At 37.9% G+C, this 21,180-nt stretch overlaps 1 protein-coding gene across 2 annotated transcripts; it reads left to right on the top strand.

Moving 5' to 3' along the window:
* Positions 1–7,131: 7,131 nt before the first annotated feature.
* On the top strand, positions 7,132–21,175 carry dcun1d4 (DCN1, defective in cullin neddylation 1, domain containing 4 (S. cerevisiae)). 2 transcript variants are annotated; one of them, XM_041791615.1, is made up of 11 exons: positions 7,132–7,194; positions 8,511–8,581; positions 8,684–8,723; positions 12,398–12,485; positions 12,661–12,749; positions 12,894–12,964; positions 17,526–17,617; positions 17,743–17,851; positions 18,285–18,389; positions 20,811–20,913; positions 20,998–21,175. In XM_041791615.1, exons 1-11 carry the CDS (start codon positions 7,176–7,178, stop codon positions 21,051–21,053), a joined length of 843 nt encoding a protein of 280 aa, XP_041647549.1. In that variant the 5' UTR covers positions 7,132–7,175; the 3' UTR covers positions 21,054–21,175. The 2 variants fall into 2 exon arrangements, with proteins under 2 accessions (XP_041647549.1, XP_041647547.1); XM_041791613.1 differs by lacking the exon at positions 7,132–7,194 and adding an exon at positions 8,026–8,181.
* The last annotated feature ends 5 nt before the right edge of the window (positions 21,176–21,180 follow it).

Genomic DNA, 21,180 nt, shown 5'->3' on the forward strand with positions numbered 1-21,180 from the left:
CCATCAGGCCGTCTGAAAATGAAACAAAGAAAGCTCTACAGATACAAAAACATGAAGGAAAATAAAAGAGGAAATGTAATTGTCCTTTTTTAACTCTTTCACAAATATATTATTTTTGTTTTTTGAAACTAAAATAAAACTTTCTGGCCGATAAAGTGCTTTAGGCTCACCTTTGTCCACCTATCCACACCTTAAAGTGTCACACACCTTTATTTAGAATCGTGACGCTTCTTTTGTCCAGTCTTTTACATGAAGAATATAAAGGCTAGATATGCATTTCATTCCCTCCTGAATATGAAAATATCCATCTCTCTTAAGTGTATTTTTTTGGAGGGGGTGGGGGCAGTGAATGGAGTCAAAAATCGGGCAGAGAAAGAGAGTGGAATGACATGAGGGAGAAGAGCAGCATGTGGGTTTGAAAGCTGTGTCACCTACTTTGATGACAACAGTCTCCAAACATAGGAAGGACTAACTAGAAGGGGTAAACTTGATACAGCATAGTATTGCGATATTTTGCGCAGCGATATATCATAATCGTATCTTCTGTCAAGTATTGTTGTTTTTTTTTTTTATGAATTGCTAATATCACCTGAAGTCTTAACCTTGCATAGCAGATGGATACGCCTGTTCCCGTGTTTCTCACTGGCAAATCCATCTTGAAAAGCTCCCATTGGAATAGTTTGGGCCAGGTTAGAAAGTGACAGGACCAATCAGCAACGAGGGGCAGTACTTTCAGGTGCGGCAGGGGTGTAACGTTAGCAAGCAGCAACAAGAGGCCTGTGCAATTATGGCGGAAGAGATTAGCGTGAATGCTGCTAAAGCGTCAGTTTTATCAGAACTTGATGACATTTCTTCATTAAAAGAAGAACAAAGAACAGCAGTGAGTTGCTTTCTTTTCAAAAACAAAAAAAAGGTTGTGTGCTGACATGTCTACAGTCGCCACAGTTCGCGTTATGCGGTTCTCTGTGGAGTTTTTCTCAGGGTATCTCGGTTTGGAGCTACAACATCACATGTTTTGTTGCTCTGATTTTACATAACGAATACAAATTAACAAATGAGATGAGAAAAATTTAGTTTTTCATTAAGTTGCCTAATAATTCTGCACACCTTGATACATGGTGGTGATCACTTTAGGCCACTCCCTCCCTCATTACACCAATAAACATCACCTGATAATGCTTCGTTCCAATAATCATTCCAGTTTTTAGAGCTTGGAGTTGGAAAATTTCCCTTAAAATGATGACAACGTCAAAATACTCACTTGCCTAATAATTCTGCATGTGGTGTATTTGTGTGTTTGTGTGCGTGTGTGGGGGGTAAATGTAAGGAATGTCTCATCATGTGTCTGTAAGCTACTACTGGAATCCTTGAATTTCCCTTAGAATTAATAAAGCATCTATCTATCTATCTATCTATCTATCTATCTATCTATCTATCTATGAAATTGATAAAACTTTTAAATAAATAAATAAAACTAGTCTCTTGATCCTAGATCTCTGGATGTACAAAAATAAATTAAAATTTTGTACAAAATGAACAGTTCTTGTGCAAAAAGATGCATGCCTTGCATGGAATCATGTCATTTTTTGAGAAATAAAGCCACACTTTAACCTGTTTTTGTGACTGTCCACCATGTTTACATCCTCCACTTCTCTGTTCTTGCTCACTTTGAGATTGTTTTTTTTCAAGGCAGGGGAAAGACAGATACTGATAAGGGAATATCTAAGATTAAATGTAAATTATGTCAATGGAGTAAACCAACCAGGAATCTGTTCTCGATTCCCATCCCTATTTGGTAGAGTCATTTATTTGTTTTTTTTTTTAAGATTTATTTTTGGGCATTTTGTGCCTTTATTGGATTGGGTCAGAAAAGGGAAAGAGAGCAGGGAGAGACGTGGCAAAGGGCCACAGGCCGGATTTGAACCCAGGCTGCGCACATTCATGGGTCGGGCCTTAAACCACTAAGCCATCTGTGTGCCCAGTAACATGTTATTTGAAGGAGTATGCACAAAACTGACATGAGACTGTCATAATTACGACATTAGACCAGGGGTCATCAACTACATTTGTAAAAGGGCCAGCTTTTTTCCTTGATGGGGGCTTCTGGGGCTGGACTTTCAAATAAACTAAACAAAGAGACACCAGTCTCCATTTACAAACATTTGTGATCCTAAATGTGTCGCTCTGAAGAGCTCCATGACTTCAAGTGTGGTACTGTGATGGATGCCACCTTTGCATTAAGACGGTTGGTGAAATTCCCTCCCTGCTGGATATTCCACAGTCAACTGTAGATGATATTAGAAAGTACAAGTGTTTAGGAAACACAGCAATTCAGCCATGAAGCAGAAGACCCTATAAAATCACAGAGTGGGGTCAACAACTGCTAAGGCGCATGGTGCATAAAGGTCATCAACGTTCCCATAGTCGAAGAGTTCTGAACTACTACTGGTACTAATGGAAACACAAAAACTGTGCAGTGGGGGCTTCATGGAATGGGTCTCCATGGCCAAGCAGCTGCATGCAAGCCTCCCATCACAGGGTCTAATGCCAAGCTTCAGATGGAGTGGTGTAAAGCTCACCAACACTGGACTGTGGACCAGTGGAACCGTGTTCTGTGGAGTGATGAATCACACTTCTCTTTGCAGTCAGATGGATGAGTCTGGGTTAGACAGATGCTTGGAGGACATTACCTGCCTGACTGCACTGTGCCAACTGTTAAGTTTTGTGGAGGAGGAAAAATAGTGAGGCTGTTTCTCAGGGTTTAGGCTAGGGCTCTTATCTCCAGTAAAGGCGGTCTTAATGCTTCAGCATCCAACAGCTTCCAACTTTGTAGTAACAGTTTGAGGAAGGCCCTTTTCTATTCCAACATGACAAAGCAAAGACTATAGAGGCATGGTTCGATGAGTTTGGTGTGGAAGAACTCTACTTGCCTACAGAGAGCCCTGACCTCAACCACATCGAGCACCTTTGGGATGAACTGGCTTTGAGCCAGGCCTTCTCGTCCAACATGAGTGCCTGACCTCATAGACGCTCGACAGAATCTTCCAAGAAGTGTAGAGGCTGGAGAAGCTGCAAAAGAGTGGCCGACTTCATATTAAAGGTTTGTATTTGAATACAATGTCATTACAGTCCCTGTTGGTGTAATGTCAGGCCATATAGTGTACCAAACATTTCACTTTTTACCATTCCCTTTAGCCATTTCCACATGCAGTTAGCTAACTCCTCCATACTCTTAACATTTATCTAGTTTAAATGACTCATATTGGTGCTGGGACATTTCTCCATACATGTAAGGAACCCTTACTTGTTCATTTATACTTCTTTTATTTAACAAAGGAGAATAGAGTACTTAAGTATTAGTTTCTAAAATGCGTACTCATGCATCCAAAGGTCGGAGAGTGGTTTTATGGTTATTAGTTCAATCAAATGAAGATTTATTACCACTGATAATATCTGCAGAGATACTAGAGAAATGGCTAATACTAAGACTGGCACAGGTCTGTGATCTTACAAAAGAAACCAGGGGTTTTGTTCGCTTTTGATTACAACACTTGTACTTTACTACTATCTTTATTTACTCGTATGCCAAAGCTTAGATCCTGAAGAGGTGTTCCACCATTAAAGCATGCTGCACTTTGCAAACAGAATATGTTACTGGCAGGGTAGACACCATAATCAGGAAGGTGGTTCCCCCATGGCAAGGCCCAGGACCCAGGCCCAGGCCCTCTTGAATTTCCCTCAGGATTAATATAGTATTTCTCTACCATCTATCTAACCGTTGGTCTGTTTTCATGGGTAAAGACCTACTCAATAAAAGTGTAGTCCAGGTAATGATTTCCGATCATTTTTAAGGTTTAGAAGGTCTTTTATTAGGCTTTTGTTAAGTACAAATAGGCTGATATCTATCCTGTCTGCCTCATGCATGTAGAGCAGGGGTCATCAAGTACATTTGCACAAGGGCCAGATTTAGTTCCCAGAGTCTCTGGGGGCCAGACTTCCAAATACAGACAAATTAAATCAATATTTTGCTCTGATTAACATTATTTTATTGGTATATGTATTTTCTTTCAAATCCCAGGACATTTTGGGGCATTACCAGAGAGATCTATCCTGATCTATAATACCGTATAAGGAGACAGTCATACCCACAGAATTGGCTGAGCTCCTGAAAATCCTAGACAACGGTCCCTCAACAATTATGATTTAGCACCAATATGAACTCATCTTTCACACTCTCACTGCTTCCCTCTGCCACTTCTGCCACACTTTGTGCCACTATAAACCCATTTTTTAAAAATCTTTTTTGCATCTTTAACCCAATTTTTGCTATTCTTTAACTCCTTTAAATCACTTTTCTTGCATGTTTTATCCCTCCTTTATCCTTTTTTGCCACTTTTTGTCTATTTTTGCCACTTTTCATTATTTTTTTTCACCATTTTTGCCACTTTTGACCCATTTTTTATATACCTTTTGCCCCTTTTTTTCCTTTTATTATAATGGTGTGCCACATTTTAACCTCTTTTCACCACTTTTCCTGTAAGTTTTTGTCACTTTGTGCCACTCTACAACCCATTTGGATGCTTAATGCCAAATCATTAACCAATTTCTCTGGCCATTTTTGCCAGTTTTAACACATTTTTAAAAAATATTTACTGATTATGGCTGACAAGTGAATTTCAGTTAAAACAGATCAAATGTTGTCATTCTAAAACTATTTGAATATGAATTGCTTTTTAAACAGCTGCAGACATTTAACCCCTTAAAGCCTGAAAACACAAATTCTGGACAGAAAATTCTAATTTTTTGGAAATGAAATGTTTATTTCACTTTCTACTGAAATCCAAAAAATCCAAGTTTCAATAAAATTTAACATATATTTATTGTACATCTTTTGAAACATTAGGTGTTTTTGGTTACTGATAATCCACTTGAGGGCATTTTTATCATTTTTCAGATTGTATTCAGAAGTTTTTTTTTAGTAATTTATAATCATATTGATTAGATAGAGGTATTATAAAGGTATGTATCAAATATGCAACTACAGGCTTTAAGGGGTTAAAGCCAAAAGACACTCTTAAAACCACAACATTTTCTTTTCCTGCTTTTCTAAATTTAGGCTAATGATCTTCTGGGGGCCTGACAGGAAGCTTTGGGGGGCCTGATTTGGCCCCCGGGCCACCAGTTGATGATCAGTGATGTAGAAGGTCCTGTCCTTACAGAAGATAGGGAGGAAGACGTGAAGAATGGAGAAGAAAGCTGAGACAGAGAGCAAGAAGAAGCTAATAAGTAGCTAAATAAACAAATGGGAAGGAAAAAATAAAAGTAAATCTATTAAACCATAGTAACATATTACTCATTAATAGGGAAATCATTATTCAAGAATAAATTCAAGTGAACAGATACTCATGAAATGATGCAACATTTTTTTCTTGACTGGCGTCGAAGGAGGGCCCTGTGCAATTTTCTTTCCATGGGTCCAAAATCTTTACACATGCCCCTGAGTACAGCCAGTGTAAGCAACAAGATGATCATCAGCTCATGAGTAACAATGACTCAAAGATCTACAATTAAACTGTTTAATGTTTGAGGCAATGTGTAACTTAAATAAATTAACAACAAAAGCCCAATACAGATGTGATATGAGTCCTTCTGCTACTGAACATGATTTTAAATTCAATCTTATTCCATTTTACCACAAATTAAGAAATTATTTTATTGATTTGATATGTCAGTATTGGTTTTCTTTACTTTAATTTGCTTGGCATGTAGATAAGGCGGGGCATGTGGGGAATTTTTGGGTCTATAAGGCTCTTTTTCAATGCTTTTTTTATGCACTCTAAGCTCTCATGCTCATTCTAGCAATTGAAATAATTTCAATGCATACTTGTATTTGACACACACCTTTGCAGATGCTTTGAAAATCCTTGATGCTCATTTTGAGGCGCCAAGATTGGCTTATGGTAAAACTATGATAGTGGATCAACGCTAGGCCTATCCCTACTATCAGCTGTTTGATATAAGGGTATTGGAGGGTGGGCTATGGTCATTCCCAGAGTTGAACAATTAAACAGAATTTTAATATCTTTTTATGCAATCTAGGCACCTTATTTACATTCTAAATACCCACATTTCCCTCTCGGTGCTCTTTCAGCGCCCCAGGCAACAACACTTCCTAATGGTAAATGGTAGTGTATTAATGATGGGTCAAAGAATCTGAATTGATGCTGTAAAATCACAATTTTGGTTAAAATAAGCTAATGAATAGATATCATTGACATTATAAGTGGGAAAAAAATGACAAGGGCTGCTTTTACAGTTATCCCTTGTTCAAAGCAGCTGAAGCACTGAAAATCACTTTAAAGGAATTACAGTTTTAGTGCTGATGGTTTTGTTTGTTTCTAGAGTGTAAATGAGAACCAATATCATTTTGTGCTTGTTTCTTGATTGGCTACGCTCATGGGAGCTCTGAAAGGCTGTTAAAACAACTTAAATATTCAGCACTTGTTACCTAGTTGATCACTTTAACAAATTCAGGTTGAGAAAAGATTTCAAGAACAAGAAATTGAGATCCAAAGTAGCCCCGTGCCCTTGTCTTTTAATTGATAACTCCCTTTTCTTGTCACAATATGAGCACTTGTCGTATTTTTGTCGATGTTTTGCCACGTATGACGCATTTTTGAATCAAGATAAATAAAACACAAACACAGGCAAAATATAATATCACTGAAACATCAAACATCACCTGCATTTTTCACCGCAATTCAATGTATCTCCGCCCGGCTGAGTTGACAGCAAACGAACCCTAACAGAAGTTTTAGTGGGAGGTCGACTTATAGCCTGACTGACCAATCAGATTCCATCGTGGGCTGGTTTCAGACTTGCACGAGGAAATTCTGGTGAGTGACGTATTCGTAAAAATCTCTACACCAATTAACTGGAAGCATAGTTCAGCCTGTTTGGGATCTCTGACCAATCACGTCAATGAAAAGGCGGGCCTTATTTCTACTCCCGCCTTTTTCTGACTTGACACGTCAAATGACCAATTATAAGTTAAGAGAGGCGGGAACAGAACCCACTGATGTCCAATCAAGTCATTTGGGCGTGGTTTGCGTTGACAAGGCCCGCCTATTGGCCGGTCTGCGGACTTCCCACGGACAGTTGTATGTTTCATAAAAATGCACTCTGATGCGGCAAGTAAGTAGTAACGCTTTAAAGGCTTTTCTCCGTCAAATATCCACCCGTTATGACTGCTACAGTTCGTCGAAGAGAAACAAACTTACATTTCGTGTTTCTATACGTACTTTAAACCCCTTTTTTTCTTTATGGTTTGATAAGAACGGATGAATTCCATGCTATTTGCTTGGCTCTTTGTATTAAGAGGTGCTGAATTGGGCGACAACAAAGGAAGAATAGCGAGTGTAAATTCAGTTGTTTCGGCCTTGTTGGGTGTTAGATTTGACTCAAATTGTTTCTTTAAGTTGTTTTTTGTGCATCGTTAGAAATGCCTAGTTGAATGCAGTCGACGTTGGTTGAATTCCGAGGCATTTCGATGGTAATCGTTGCGTTGTGGTTGTCATAATCATCATAACATGTGTTTCTCTGTGCGTTTTAGCTTAAACTTGGCTCCAACGTGAGGTCAATGTAAATAGGTCAGTTTTCTGGTCAACTGCGGACTATTACTGAGAAAGAAAATTGTGACGCAGTTGAGTAAAACATGTTTCATTGCGTGCTGCTGCAGCGCTGTACGGCTTTGCGGCAGTTGCACAGGCTGCTGCAAAACGTCTGCGCAATGCTAACATGCTAGTTAGCGTGTGAAGAAAGATTTTGGTTAAATAATATAAAATGCATGCAATCAGTTGGGGTAAATGTTGGGGGGTAGAAGGGTCTAAAAGAAAGAGTTGTTTCAATCAGGATTGGGAGTTGTAGTTTAGAATCACAGCCTGAGCCGGAGTTCAAACGGCCCCTTTAAAGGAAATGGACTACAACTCCCATATGCCAAACTCTCCAGATACTTTGTAAACTCTGTGCAAGTTGCGCGTCTGCACTGCTATTTTAGGTATGCAGCTAGTGCTATCTGCTCGGCAGTTTTCCGTCTGATTTTGGCCTCTTCACATCAATTAAAAGCGCCGTTTTTGATGACAGCTCTTTAACAAGAATGCATAGGTGACATCTGGCGACAAGGTAGCATGCATGATGGGATATTTCAGAGTTAGCATGTCTTTAAAGGAATGCAGTGAGTCACTCCCTCATTCGTGTCAGATATTTTCTGTCGTCCTGTGAAACCCTAAACCTTTAAAGTAGAAATCAAAGAAGATTTTAGGCACTACAGAGATGTGTTGATTGCTCATAAAAGCTGAAATCATGGGGTTTTATTTGTGCTAAGGTGATGTCACCTTCTCGTACCCTTGTACTTGTAGCAAGCTTACAAGTGTGAGCTGATGCAGAAGGGTTGTGTGCTATGCTGTAGGTTGAATCTTTGATGATATTTCTGTATTTCTTTGTTGCACTAGATTTTCAGCTGAATTCCCACTTGACTACACTGGCCAGCATCCATAAGATCCACCACACGTTGCACAGGCTGGTAAATACACACGAACAGCTTGAGTATTTGACATCTTTAAATTTGTTTATGCATGAAAGTGAATGTGTATCATAGGGTATTTTTATGTTTCTGTTTTAATAGAACTTGACTGAAGACGTTGGACAGGATAGCCACCCTTCAGGTAATAATTTAGACCTGCCTTTCCCAAACTTCAGTACACTGTGGCCAAATTTAGGACCTTTGTGGTTCACCAAAACCCTTCATACAACCATAACACGAGGCTCAAATATTTTCGTTTTATTTATCATATTCTAATTTCATAAGCAGATAATTTCAATGCAGAAACTTGGCTTTCAGACACACCAACATTACACTGAAAGTGTTTGCGGGGTCACCAATTACTCTAAATGAGCCTCTGGCATCTGCAAAGTCACTTAAATTTCCTTTCCTAATATTTATCTCTTTAAATGCCAATTATGGTCTGGCAAAGTTTTCCTAATTTCTCACAAGGCACTAATACAGTCTTAAAACTGGGAATATAGCAGCATTGTACCATGCTTGGCGGTAACCAGTTAAATGGTGACTTCGGTTGTATTCATCTGACACAATAAATGCTAAAAAGATGGCATGAGTTAAAACTCCTGGCTGAGCTTTATGACTTCTGAGTCTTAAAATAATAACATCTTATCAAGTATTTTATAGAGATTTGAAATGTAAGACATTCTGTATATTCTGTGATTTTTTTGTTATCATGGATTTCCTCTATTGGCCCACCTTTAGTACCTTTGGGGCCCAGACTTTGGTGAGCACTGATTTAGATGAACCTCTTGGGGTTCACTTTAACAGATTTTTGAACTTTGGTATGATACTACAGGAAGCAGATCAAACTATTCCTTTATGTATACCAGTGGTTCTCAACTGATCTAGTCTCAGGACCAAAAACTACCTTCTAAATGAAAATTAAAACCCAATTTTCCAAAGCCTATCAACCACTATCATGCATAATGTATTTTTAAGTGTCTTTCTTCTTCAATCTCTTCCTCTTCTGCAAATAAATCGCACGGTGCTAGATCAGGAAGATAGGGAGGGTGATCAAGCTCTGATTTGTTTTTGGGTCAGAAACCGCTTCACCAAGAGGGCAGTGTGAGCTGGAGTCTTGGTGAAGAATGAAACCATTTTTCCACAGTTGTGGTCTCTTTCTTCAGACTTTCTCTCAGTTTTTCTAGAACCTGTTTTTAAAAGCATTGATTCATCGTTGACCCTTCTGGATCCCACTCCTTCAAAAATGATCCCCTTAATGTCAAAGAAAATAATCAACATGGCTTTGAATTTGGGCTTGCTTTGTGGTGCTTGCTTCATCTTTGGTGATGACAGTGTTTTCCAGTCCGTTGATTGCCGTTTTGTGTCTGGATTGTATTGGCTTGAGTTTTTCCTGTTAGGTCAGAAGTTTTGGGGCAGCTTTGGCACACACTTTTGTCAAGTTCAAATTTTCAGCCAAAATTTGCCAAACTGTCTCTTTGTTAATGAAGACTATCATTCTTCTACGGAGTCATCAATCATTTCAAACTATTTGTTTGATTTGTTGGATGTTTGTGACATGCAGTGTTCCCAGTACACCAAAAGCTTCAACTGCTGTTTTGTTCAGTTTCACCAAAAAAAAAAAAAAAAAAACAAGTTAATGCCTTGCTCAGATTTTAAGCTAATAATTTTTCTATGCCTTTGCAAAAACATGTGCTCTATAATCTGCAGCTAGCAGTGTAGTAAAGGCGTCACTTATTGGGAACTTACAGCTGAATACCCAAACTTTAATATATAACAGTCAGTGTGGCTGGGAACCACATGGTTTTATCTTCATGAGTGCAGTCTCATTGATTAATAGCCATACCTCATATTTGAATAAAAACATAGTTGCACTAATTGTGAGAGTTAGGGCAAATATCAGTATTTAAAGTAACAATTTAACCACTTGCTGATGCTGATGATTTTAGGAATGCAAATAGTGGATTTTTGCCGATTTTTACAAATTAATTTTAACCAGTATTGATACAGATTTATAAATGTAGGTCAGACCCAATAACCCCTCAAACACTTCAGTTTGAGGATGAACAAAGAAATAAACTTCAATCCTTAGAAAAAAATTAAGTTTAAGGAATACGGATGAACAACTTCAGCTGACCAGAGGTGGAAGAAGTACTACAACACTCGAATAAAAATACAGTTACTTTGATTAAGATGTACGTAAGTAGAAGTAAAATTATGTAAGTTAGTCTTTTAAAGTTTAATCTGAATACTGAGCAGCTTCTTTTGTTACCGACAGGGGCTTATACAGCGAAATATGATCTTTCCTAAATGTGCAACGACGACAAGAGAATATGAATCTCCATCCTGGTTGTTTATTATAAAGTGTGACGATAATGTGTAAAATTAGCACTGATAGTAAAAATCAGGACCAGTGATACCAGTATTAAAATACTAGTCTAACCAGCTGCCAATACTTTTGTTTTTTTAAATGCGTCTGTTGGTGTAACACTCCCACTATGCAACATTTCCCCTCGTGTTTGACCACAAAAACAAACCAGTTTGACAAAAAGGTGACTTCTTCTGGCCAGAGAAAATCGTCTTTGGTTTAGCAGTGAGATGAACCAGATTCCAGTAAAGATCTAAATTAACAATCTGCATTCTTGTGAGGCTAAGACTAGGAATCATTTAGGTGCTTGTTTCACTTCATACTGTTTAATCAGAGGAGCCAGCAGGGGGAACACAGCGCTGTCTGCATGTCAGCTGTCCATACAAATTATCAGCCAGCTTACAACACCATTAGGCAAGAAAATGTGCGTCTCAAATTAAGATGAAAACAAATTTAGACACTGCTTGAAATATTTTTGAAATCTTTGGTACTCTTCCATACTATGGATTAATAAATTAATAAAAAGTTCATCCTTCTAAAACACATGATATCAAAAAGGACGGAAGTTTTCCACAGACTGAATTCATTGTTCACATAAAGCATTACTCATGTTAATAATTAATACAAGATACAAGATTAGTATAGCAGGACTAAACACTGAAAAGCTCAATTCTAGCGAAAATTATGGATCATGATCCCAGCATTAGGGCTGGGCAATTGATTGAAAATTAGATTCAATCATGACAAAAAGCCAGTTTAAATCTTTTTTTTGCAGTACAGATTTTATGCATTGCATATCATACAATCCTTCTTGTCTTTTTTTGGAATAGTCTACTAAAAATCCTACTTTCTTCATTTTTATTCATTTTCTTAGAAAAAAATAGTAAATAAAAATTATCAGCCTCCCTTCAATACAGAAATTAAACTTTAATTTGCAATGCGAGTCAAAATCATCACAGTTAGATATTTTTTCACAATTTTTCAGCCCTTGCTTATTCTAATGTTGTGTTGTTATGAAATAGAGTGATTTATTGCTTGTATTTTTCAGAAATAAACGAGATGAGAAACTTAACAAATAATTGCATATCAAATTGCAATCGCAATATTGGGGGAAAAAACTGCAACTGTATTATTTTCCCAAATCGTTCAGCCCTGTCCAGCATCCAGAGTGAAACCTCACCACGTCCTTCAAAGACAGGAAATAAAATGCTCCAGATAAATTCTTGACATAGCTCATCTCAGCTGAAACATTTTAGATAGGTTAATTCCACTTTATCTGCTTTATCAAACATGCCGTAGGTCTCCATGCGCTGTCGACACAGTTGTTGACTGATTATGCAGGAATCTACAACCAAAAAGAGCCTTTTTTTAAAGCAGCCGTGTATATGCATCACCTTTCTGTGTGTAGGTAGCCTTCTTCTCATTTTTTCACCCACTCCCTTGTCTAGCTTGTTGCTCCAGAGCCATGCCTCCTAGGAAAAAGAGGAGACCCTCTGCTGGAGATGACATGTCAGCCAAGAAAAGTCGCCAGGACAGGTGGGGGTTTGCTTGTTAGAGAACAAGGCTTTAATTCTCTAAACTGTCAATTAACAAAGAGCAATGTGTGCTTTAAGTCATAAGTTTTCAATAAATAAAAATGCAGCCAGTTTTAAATTTCTGTGACTCTGCTCTGCTGCTGATCTTGACCCAAAATCTCTCTCTACATCTGAAGTGTTTTCAGGAAACACGAGACGTCACAAATCCGTGAGGAGGACACGTTTTCCAGTAAAAGATGCCTGGAGTGGTTCTATGAGTATGCAGGTGATTATTACAGTAGATTTTAAGGCTCTGCACCAGCAGCAGTCACTCCTTGAACATTATCAGATGTTGCTGTTTTTTATCATGTCAGTGGTGCTGCAGTGTTTCAGGTCCACATGTGGCTTCACACTTTTCTGTCTAAAATAGGTTGCGATGAAGTCGTCGGTCCGGAGGGCATGGAGAAGTTCTGTGAGGACATCGGAGTGGAGCCAGAGAACGTAAGCAGACGCTTTTTTTAATGCCTGTATTTATGCATTTGGCTGCTGATTCATGGCGGATGTCTCATCATTACTGTTGATTCAAAGCCCTTTTTGAGGCCTCATTCATATGTAGACAAGTAGTTTTAAAAAAAACTGCTCCAATATCGATGCTTTCCTCTGCTTTTTTCATAAATAATCCTGTCCACATGCTTCATTCTCAAAAGCATCTTTGTCCACATGGAAACACAGATACCCACTTTTATGTGTTATAAAGAGCACACCATGTCAGCTGTCTTCTGCTGTGTGGGTGAAGCAGCTCATAGAGGCAGCAACTGAAGCCCTTGACCTGTGAAAACTTTCTTGCTGTTCCATGGCAATGACCATGTCATTTTCAGTTCCATCCCACCAACCTGAACCAGCTCTCACACAAAAAACAATGCTGCTGGCAGCTGGAGTTGTGTTTTTGGTGTTGTATGAAGCTGCACTGACGTCTATAGTCAATTCAGGTGTCTCTGTTGAGCAACAAAGTGGGAGAGCAATTGTGTGTGTGCGTGGAAGCATTTAAAAAGTCCAGCAAGCAATGTCAACACCAGCACAACTTTGACATTAAAGGGGACATATTTTACCCTTTGAAGACAAGTTTATATTGGTCTCAGAGGTCCCCAAAACATGCCTGTGAAGTTTGTTTCTGAAAAATCACTCCAGTTTTGGATTTTTGCATGTCTAAAGATCCTGTGTTTCAGCCCTGCTCAGAGCTGTTTCTATGTCTGTGGCTTTACATGTTATTGAGATGTTTGACTCCGCCCCTCTCAGGAAATGGATGTGGGTCTCCTGATCCTCCTCTAAGCTGAGAGGGGGATCATAAGAGGAGGGCGGAACTTTCTTCCAAGCGGGGAGAGCCGACTGAACCTGGGGGCGGAGCCAACTCCTAACATGACATCATGAGGGGAAAATCTGAGAATGGCTTGTTTCAGTACACATTTTCTGAAAGGTGGAGAAAGGGGAGGTGGGGAGGGAATGGATTTTTCTGGTACTTTAGGGGATTGTGGACAGGCCAGGGGCACATATTTTTGTTAGAAAAGCCTGAAAAAGCGATTTTTGCATAATATGTCCCCTTTAAAAGCCCCAAACTTGACTGTCCTTGTCCACATGAAAATGCTGTTAGAACAGAGTTTCTAAAAACCTTTCACCCTGGAAGGAGATTGTCTGTGTATGTTCTCTTTCATCCAAGTTATGCTTATCCAAATCTAGGTCATGAGGGCAACTGGACTTAATTAAGGTGTTTGACATTTCATCTGTCCTCCAAAAGGCCTCTTCAGTTTTAAAGTGACTGGGGCCAGAGCCAGGAAATATAGTCTGTTGACCATTTGTAAGCTAATGATCGGGGCGGTCACCTGAGAGTCGTTAGCAGAGTTGCTTCATCAGGTGTAGCTGCAAAATCGAGATGTTGGGCTAGTATAGCTTCCCCCCACTTCTCTTGCAAAGAATCCCATGAGGACGAGTATTATTTTCTTACCTGGGAAAGTGGCCGTGAGAGATGTATCTGGCCTAAAGGGTCCAGTCGCTCCCTTGGCCAAGATTTAGAACACCTTGGAAGGAGTTTTACTTAAAGTGTGTTTTCAGTGACTTAAAATGCTGTTTGTGTGAGTGCAAAAGGCCAAAACGCACAGGAAGGGCTTGTTTTCAAAAACACTGTACCCTCCTACATGTGGACTAGGCCTGACTCTCACCTGGCTCCTCTCTCTCTGATTCATGTGGCTGCCTGTCATTGGTGGTACCACACCACAGGTTTACTTTTGAAGATCCTCCACGGTTGAAATGTGTTAGCTTTTTAGTAGAGCTGTCAAACGATAAAATATTCTAATAGCAATTAATCTCATTAATCTAATTTCTGTACTTAATTGCAAATAACACCCTGTGACTTTTTCTGGTTGAAAAAATAATAGCGCGTAGAGGGAGAGTTTTGACACATAAAGGTTATGAATAGTGCTTTTCTTTAAGTACATTTCTGCTTATGTATAAAAATGGCTTTATTATACTTTCTATATTCATTCAAACTCTGCTGTCCAAAAGCATGCCCACAGCTCTCTTCATACGCACAGCTGCTCTGCTTCCCACAGTTTCTCTTTGCAAGACCTGATCTTATATCAGTATTATTTAGCCGTACATTTCATGCATACAGCAGTTGAAGGTTTGAAATGTGTCCGTCAGCACTTAGCGGTCAGGCTGCAACGGCTGATCTGCTCAACGAAAGTTGTTCTGGATGCGTAAAAATCCCAAATTTATAGAGCTCAGGACAACAGCAGCAGCACCAAGTGCATAAAAACTGTTTAAAGTAACAGGAGGGGTTCATATTTCAATATTTCTCATACATGAATGGAAGGGATGCTCAACTTTCTCTCTTCCTCTGTCAGATCAGCTGCAGATACGCACAGGTGACTTATTCAACCTTGATGTGTAATTAAAGTTAGGGGTGATTGTTCACTAGGTTATCAGTCATGGACAGCTTGCTACAGAACTGAAAATATCACTTAAGCACATGTTATCTATTAGAAACTCTAGTCAGCAGTCTGTATAGGACACATAAAGGAAACATCACATACAGAACATGATGTGCACTGCAGTTTCATTGCTGCAGCCATGCAGCACCCTGATGTTTTTCTTCAGGAACGTCTGTAAATTTGAGTACATTACAGACTTTGCTTAACCTGTGCAAATGCACCACACCCATCACTGATGTCAGGGAGTAGTTGACAAATTATCAAAGGTCCACTGATAATTTTAGTCACGTGCTAATCGCACTGTAGATTAAAATGTTCTTTTGTAACCTCAACAGATTTTATCTAGTTTTAGTTGACAAAAACTCAAAATATTTAAGCCCAGTTTTAGTCAAGAAAAATCCTTACATTTTAGTCTTTCCTCATAGTAACAACTTTTATTGTCTTGAAACTAATTTAATCAAGCTAATAGAAAAATTAATGCAAATTCAAAACACTCATATTAATGCACTATCAACACTTAAGATGATTGAAAATGCCACAATGAATACTGGCATCACTTAAACACAGTGGCGAATTATCATGGACTGTGAACATGCAGCAGTCCAGCCGGAACATTTTAATCTTGTTTTAATCTGCTTAACAAAAAACAAAATTACTTTTGCCAGAGTTTTTTTAACCAAAGACCATTTTTAGCTTGTCTAAGGCACTATTCACACAGGACCAAAATTACCTGTGGACCTCTGATTGTTTATGATTTACCCCCTGACGTTGGTGTTTAGTGAACTGCACACACACACACACACACACACACACACACAGTACGAGTGAAGTCTGTAAAGTACTAGAATTTGCAAAAATTCCTAAAGGAGAACATAAGCGTTCTGCATGGCTGCAGCTAAGAAAGTGCACACTGAATTTTTATTTCTAAAAAATAAAATAAAAAAATAAAATAAAATAAAAATAACTTTCTAAAAATTAAAAATGCAATGTTGTGCACAACATTGCATTTTTATTTCTAAAAATGCAATGTTTTGCACATTGTGTTTTGTAGGTGATGTTTCTTTTTTCGTGTGTCCTTTACATACTGATAACCAGCGTGATATTACAAATTACCAGAGGTCCTTAGGTAATTCTAGTCCTGTGTGAATGGGGCATTGGTCTCGTCTTCTTTGGAAAAAAAAAAGCTTGTACACCAGCATTTTTAGTCCTAGCTTTATCAGGCAAAATAAACACTGCAGTAAGAAGATAAATGTTTAAAAAAACAAGGTTCACATGACTTTTGACTATCCACTGAGCTTTCTTTGACTTCTTAAAGTGATATGAGATATTAAGAAGAAATGATGGAGTTATTGTACATCACTGTGGCTGCAGAGGTTGCTGTAGTGACTTAACTATATCTGCTTGAAGGGAAAATAAAGCATGCAATTAATCGAGATTTGTAAAAAACTAATACCCTAATTATGGAACTTAATCCCTTCAAGATAAATGCATCAGTGTCAACAGCCCTACTTTCTATATGATTTGGTCATTGAATAAAGGCTTTTTAAGTATTTCCCTCCTCATTTCTACATTTTACTACCTGACTTCTTCCCTTTTTAGTTGCATTTTTACAGAAATGTGAAGGGCTACTTCAAGCTCACCCAGTATTTGCTCTTGTTGATCTCCAGATGTAGGGTTATTGAGGTCAGTGCTTTTCTGTAGTTCACACTGTTGTTTTAAGGTGTGGTACTTGCACCTCTGTGACGTTTCACCTTCATTATGAACATTACAGAGGCCTAAAGTTGGAGCAGCCAGCAGGGGAGTGCAGCACTGCAAATTTTCAGCTATAGTTGGTCTGTTTACGACACCATTAGGCAGGAAAACGTGCATCTTAAATTGAGATAAAAACCCACTTTAAGACAAATTTTCCAGCTTGGCTCTGGACTTGTTCAAAAGATTGAATGTTTTCAGCATATTGCACACATCTTTATTGAAAAAGAATTCACTTATTAGGGGAACATCTGTATATCTACTGTTCCAGATCATCTACTCCAGTTATGTTGTTATATTTAAGTATAAATGCTGTTGTTTGTGCCCAGGTGGTGATGCTGGTTCTTGCCTGGAAGCTGGACGCTCAGAGTATGGGTTATTTCACCCTCCAGGAGTGGCTGAGAGGCATGGGCTCGCTGCAGTACGCCTTTTTTTATATTTCCACATTTTTTTTCCATTTCTTTTATTTCTGTCTCCAGTTCTGTTCCTTTAAAAGTTCAGAAGTTCACGTTGAATCTGTTAAAGGTTCCTTTCTGTCGTTGTCAGGTGCGACTCCACGGAGAGGCTGAGAAACTCGCTCGACTACCTGAGATCTGTCCTAAACGACAGCACCAGTTTTAAGCTCATTTATAGATATGCCTTTGATTTTGCCCGGGTGAGTCACGCAGAATGTTTCCTAGAAAAGATTCTCACATTAAATCCTAAAACAGATCTGATTCAACTCATTTGAAAAGTGAAGAGCATTTGTAATGTCATATCAAGACAATATTCAGGTGAATCTTAAAGCTTTTCATGGGTGAAAATCATTTTCTAAGTTTGATTTGAAGTGTGAAATTTACATTCTGACTCTTCTACCACGTAGACTCTGAGCCGTGATAATAAATGACCACACTCACTCAGAAATAGTAAATGAAAACAGCACAGAGGCTGTGACAACAGTGCTGATTTATTTGACCTTTAGATCAGATAATAATGGAATTCAGGCTGTTTTGTGTGACGTACCAGTGTTGGGTTTAATAGTACAGATTAAAATGCAGTTTATATTTTTCCTATGATGTCATGGAGCTGTGGTTGTTTTGATTGAACAGGAAAAGGATCAGAGGAGTCTGGACTTGAACACAGCCAAGTGCATGTTGGGACTTCTTCTGGGAAAGACGTGGCCTCTGTTTCCTGTGTTTAATCAGTTTCTAGAGGTAAGAGAGCGTTGTACTCTCTCACTTTTCTTTTACTGAAATGAAAATGCCCCATACATCGCTTTTATAAGACTTCTGTAAAGCATTATTTATTTTAGAAAAGACAGAAAGGGTTCCTATGTTCTTATGATGTCTGCGCTCTAATGACGTCTGAGTTTTCCTGGTATCTCATGACATCTGGGTTCTTGGTGTCGTATGAAGTCGTTGGATTATTATCTTGGCTAGGTTTTTGTTTAGGCTCTTGACCTGCTTGAGTTCTGCTCATGCTTTAGGGCAGGAGTGTCAAACTCAACCACAGCAGGGACCAGATTCTGAACCTGAGGGCCTACCAGGGTCGATATTTAACCATTAAAAGCCAACCTTATTATCACCAGAAATGAATTATGGGGGTGGAAAACTTGGCACTGATGATAAATGATTTTGCGATTTAAAAGGTGAACATGATAAGTTTAAAACTCATAATCTGAGATAAAAAGTCAAACCTATAAGTTTAACAGGTAAAAACATGGAATTTAAAGTCAAAATAATGTTTTTAAAAGGCAAAAGATGAGAGAGAACGCTGAAACCATTAATTTCAAAAGTCAAAAACTGAGATAAAATCCAGAATCATAATTTTTAACAGTCAAAATATGACGTAAACATCGAAATCATGAGTTTCAAATGTCAAAATATGAAATAAATTAAAAATCATGTGTTTTTCAGGTAAAAAAAAAAATGAGATAAATTTTAAAGTTAGGAGTTGAAAAAGGTCAAAATGTGAGATAAAAGTCAAAACCATGATTTTAAAAGGTCAAAAAACTGAGATAAAATCAAAAATCCTGCATTTTTAAGGTAAAAAAATGAACTAAAAATTAAAGTTAGGAGTTAAAAAGATCTAAATATCAGATAAAAGTCAAAATCACTATTTTTAAGCCCCCAAAAATTGAGATAAATTTAACAATCTTGCATTTTTAAAAGGTCAAAAACTGAGATAAAATAAAAAATCCTGCATTTTGAAGGAAAAAAATGAACTAAAATTTAAAGTTAGGAGTTTAAAAAGGTTAAAACATGAGATAAAAGTCAAAATCATGATTTTAAAAGGTCTAAATAGGATTTAAAATTTAGAATTATTGATCTAAAAGGTTAAAATATGAAATAAAAAGTCAAAACCATAACTTTTAGTCGTAACTGTTTTAAGTAATAATTGTTTTTTCTTTTCCTCTGCATGTGTCAAAGCACTAAATACCATTCAAATAAAGTAGCTATAATAATAATAATAACAATTATTATCATTGAAGATCCCTCTGTACCTGCAGCTGTAGGCTGGATACCTACAAAATCTAGTAAAAAAATGCTGAAGACTGAAGAAGTGATTTTAACTCTATATTCCTGCTAACACACTGGTACAGTCTGACTGGGACTTAGGCACATTTTTGATTACATATCCAACTGGCAATTTCTGAGATCTGAGATTAACTGGAGTGCACCTTCAGTGCTTGTTTCGATCCAACTCTATTTGATCCAAACACACCTTAACACTAAGGTGTAATACAAAGAAAGTATTAAAAAAACCCATTCTTTATAGTTATACAACAACATAGAAATGGCTTTTTCAAGATTTTATTCATTCTAAGAATATGTTTTTTTTATTTTTTTATTTTTTTATTAAGATTGTGGCCAAATTAGGCCAAATTTCTGTGATCACGGCATGATAACTTTTTGGCATAATAATACCTTGCGATAGGTTCCTATTATTATTATTTATTATTCATCCTTCCATGTCCAGGCTTTAATCTCCTTTTTCACTTTTAACGTTTCCATTCTTTTATCTCATTTTTGTTTTACTGACTACTTTTACAGCTCTCCATGTTATCTAATTTTTGCCACTTCTAAACCATTTCTGCTGCTTTTAAAATTCAATTTCATCACCTTTTCCACCATTTTTTGCCATTATTAACCCATTGTAGCAATTTTTAAACCACTGTAATTATTTTTTTACAAAGGGGATTTACATTTTTAAGAAGCCTATTTACTACACGAATGATTAAAAAAAGATTGTTTCTCTGATAAGAGTGGTTGTTTTTTCAAGTTAAATATAAAATATGTATATCACAGCTTAACTTTACAATGGACCATTGTTTTGCTGACCTCCATTGGCCCCTCCCATTTATCCCCTTTTACGGGCAGTGTTGTCTGCACATGACTATTCCAAATTGTGCATGGCTGTGTTTAACCACCTTCAGGTACAGTGGGGGTCCTCAGTCTCTGGCACCCTTATCTTGGGGGTCGCGGGCCTTTATTTTGAGAACCACTGTGCTAAATGACATTGTAACTTTACGTGCAATCAGTTTAAGATTTAGTTATTTCCATTTTCAGCTGTTGTAGTTGCAGATTCAGTTACAGTGATGCCTTAATGAAGTGAATTTATTTCCTCTTCCTCAGCAATCCAAGTACAAAGTCATCAACAAAGACCAATGGTGCAATGTTTTAGAGTTCAGCAGGACAATCAACCTGGACCTCAGTAACTATGATGAAGACGGTGCCTGTAAGTAAACATTTAAATCTAAACATAAATGTGGTCTTTATGAGGATTTTACACAAGCTTATTTGTGTCTTCTCCTTTCTTTAGGGCCAGTTTTGTTGGACGAGTTTGTTGAATGGTACAAAGAGAGGCAGATGTCATAGGTGCAGAGCAAACCGGAGAAATACAACTGTGACAACAACAACTATGAGAAACAACAACCAATAAGTAAACAATACAAAAATGGTAAAGCAGTGACTGTGGGTGCTTCCTGGTGGAGGAGGGATTTCG

This window comes from Cheilinus undulatus, linkage group 7, assembly GCF_018320785.1.
Source record: "Cheilinus undulatus linkage group 7, ASM1832078v1, whole genome shotgun sequence".
NCBI classification, from domain to species: Eukaryota; Metazoa; Chordata; class Actinopteri; order Labriformes; family Labridae; genus Cheilinus; species Cheilinus undulatus.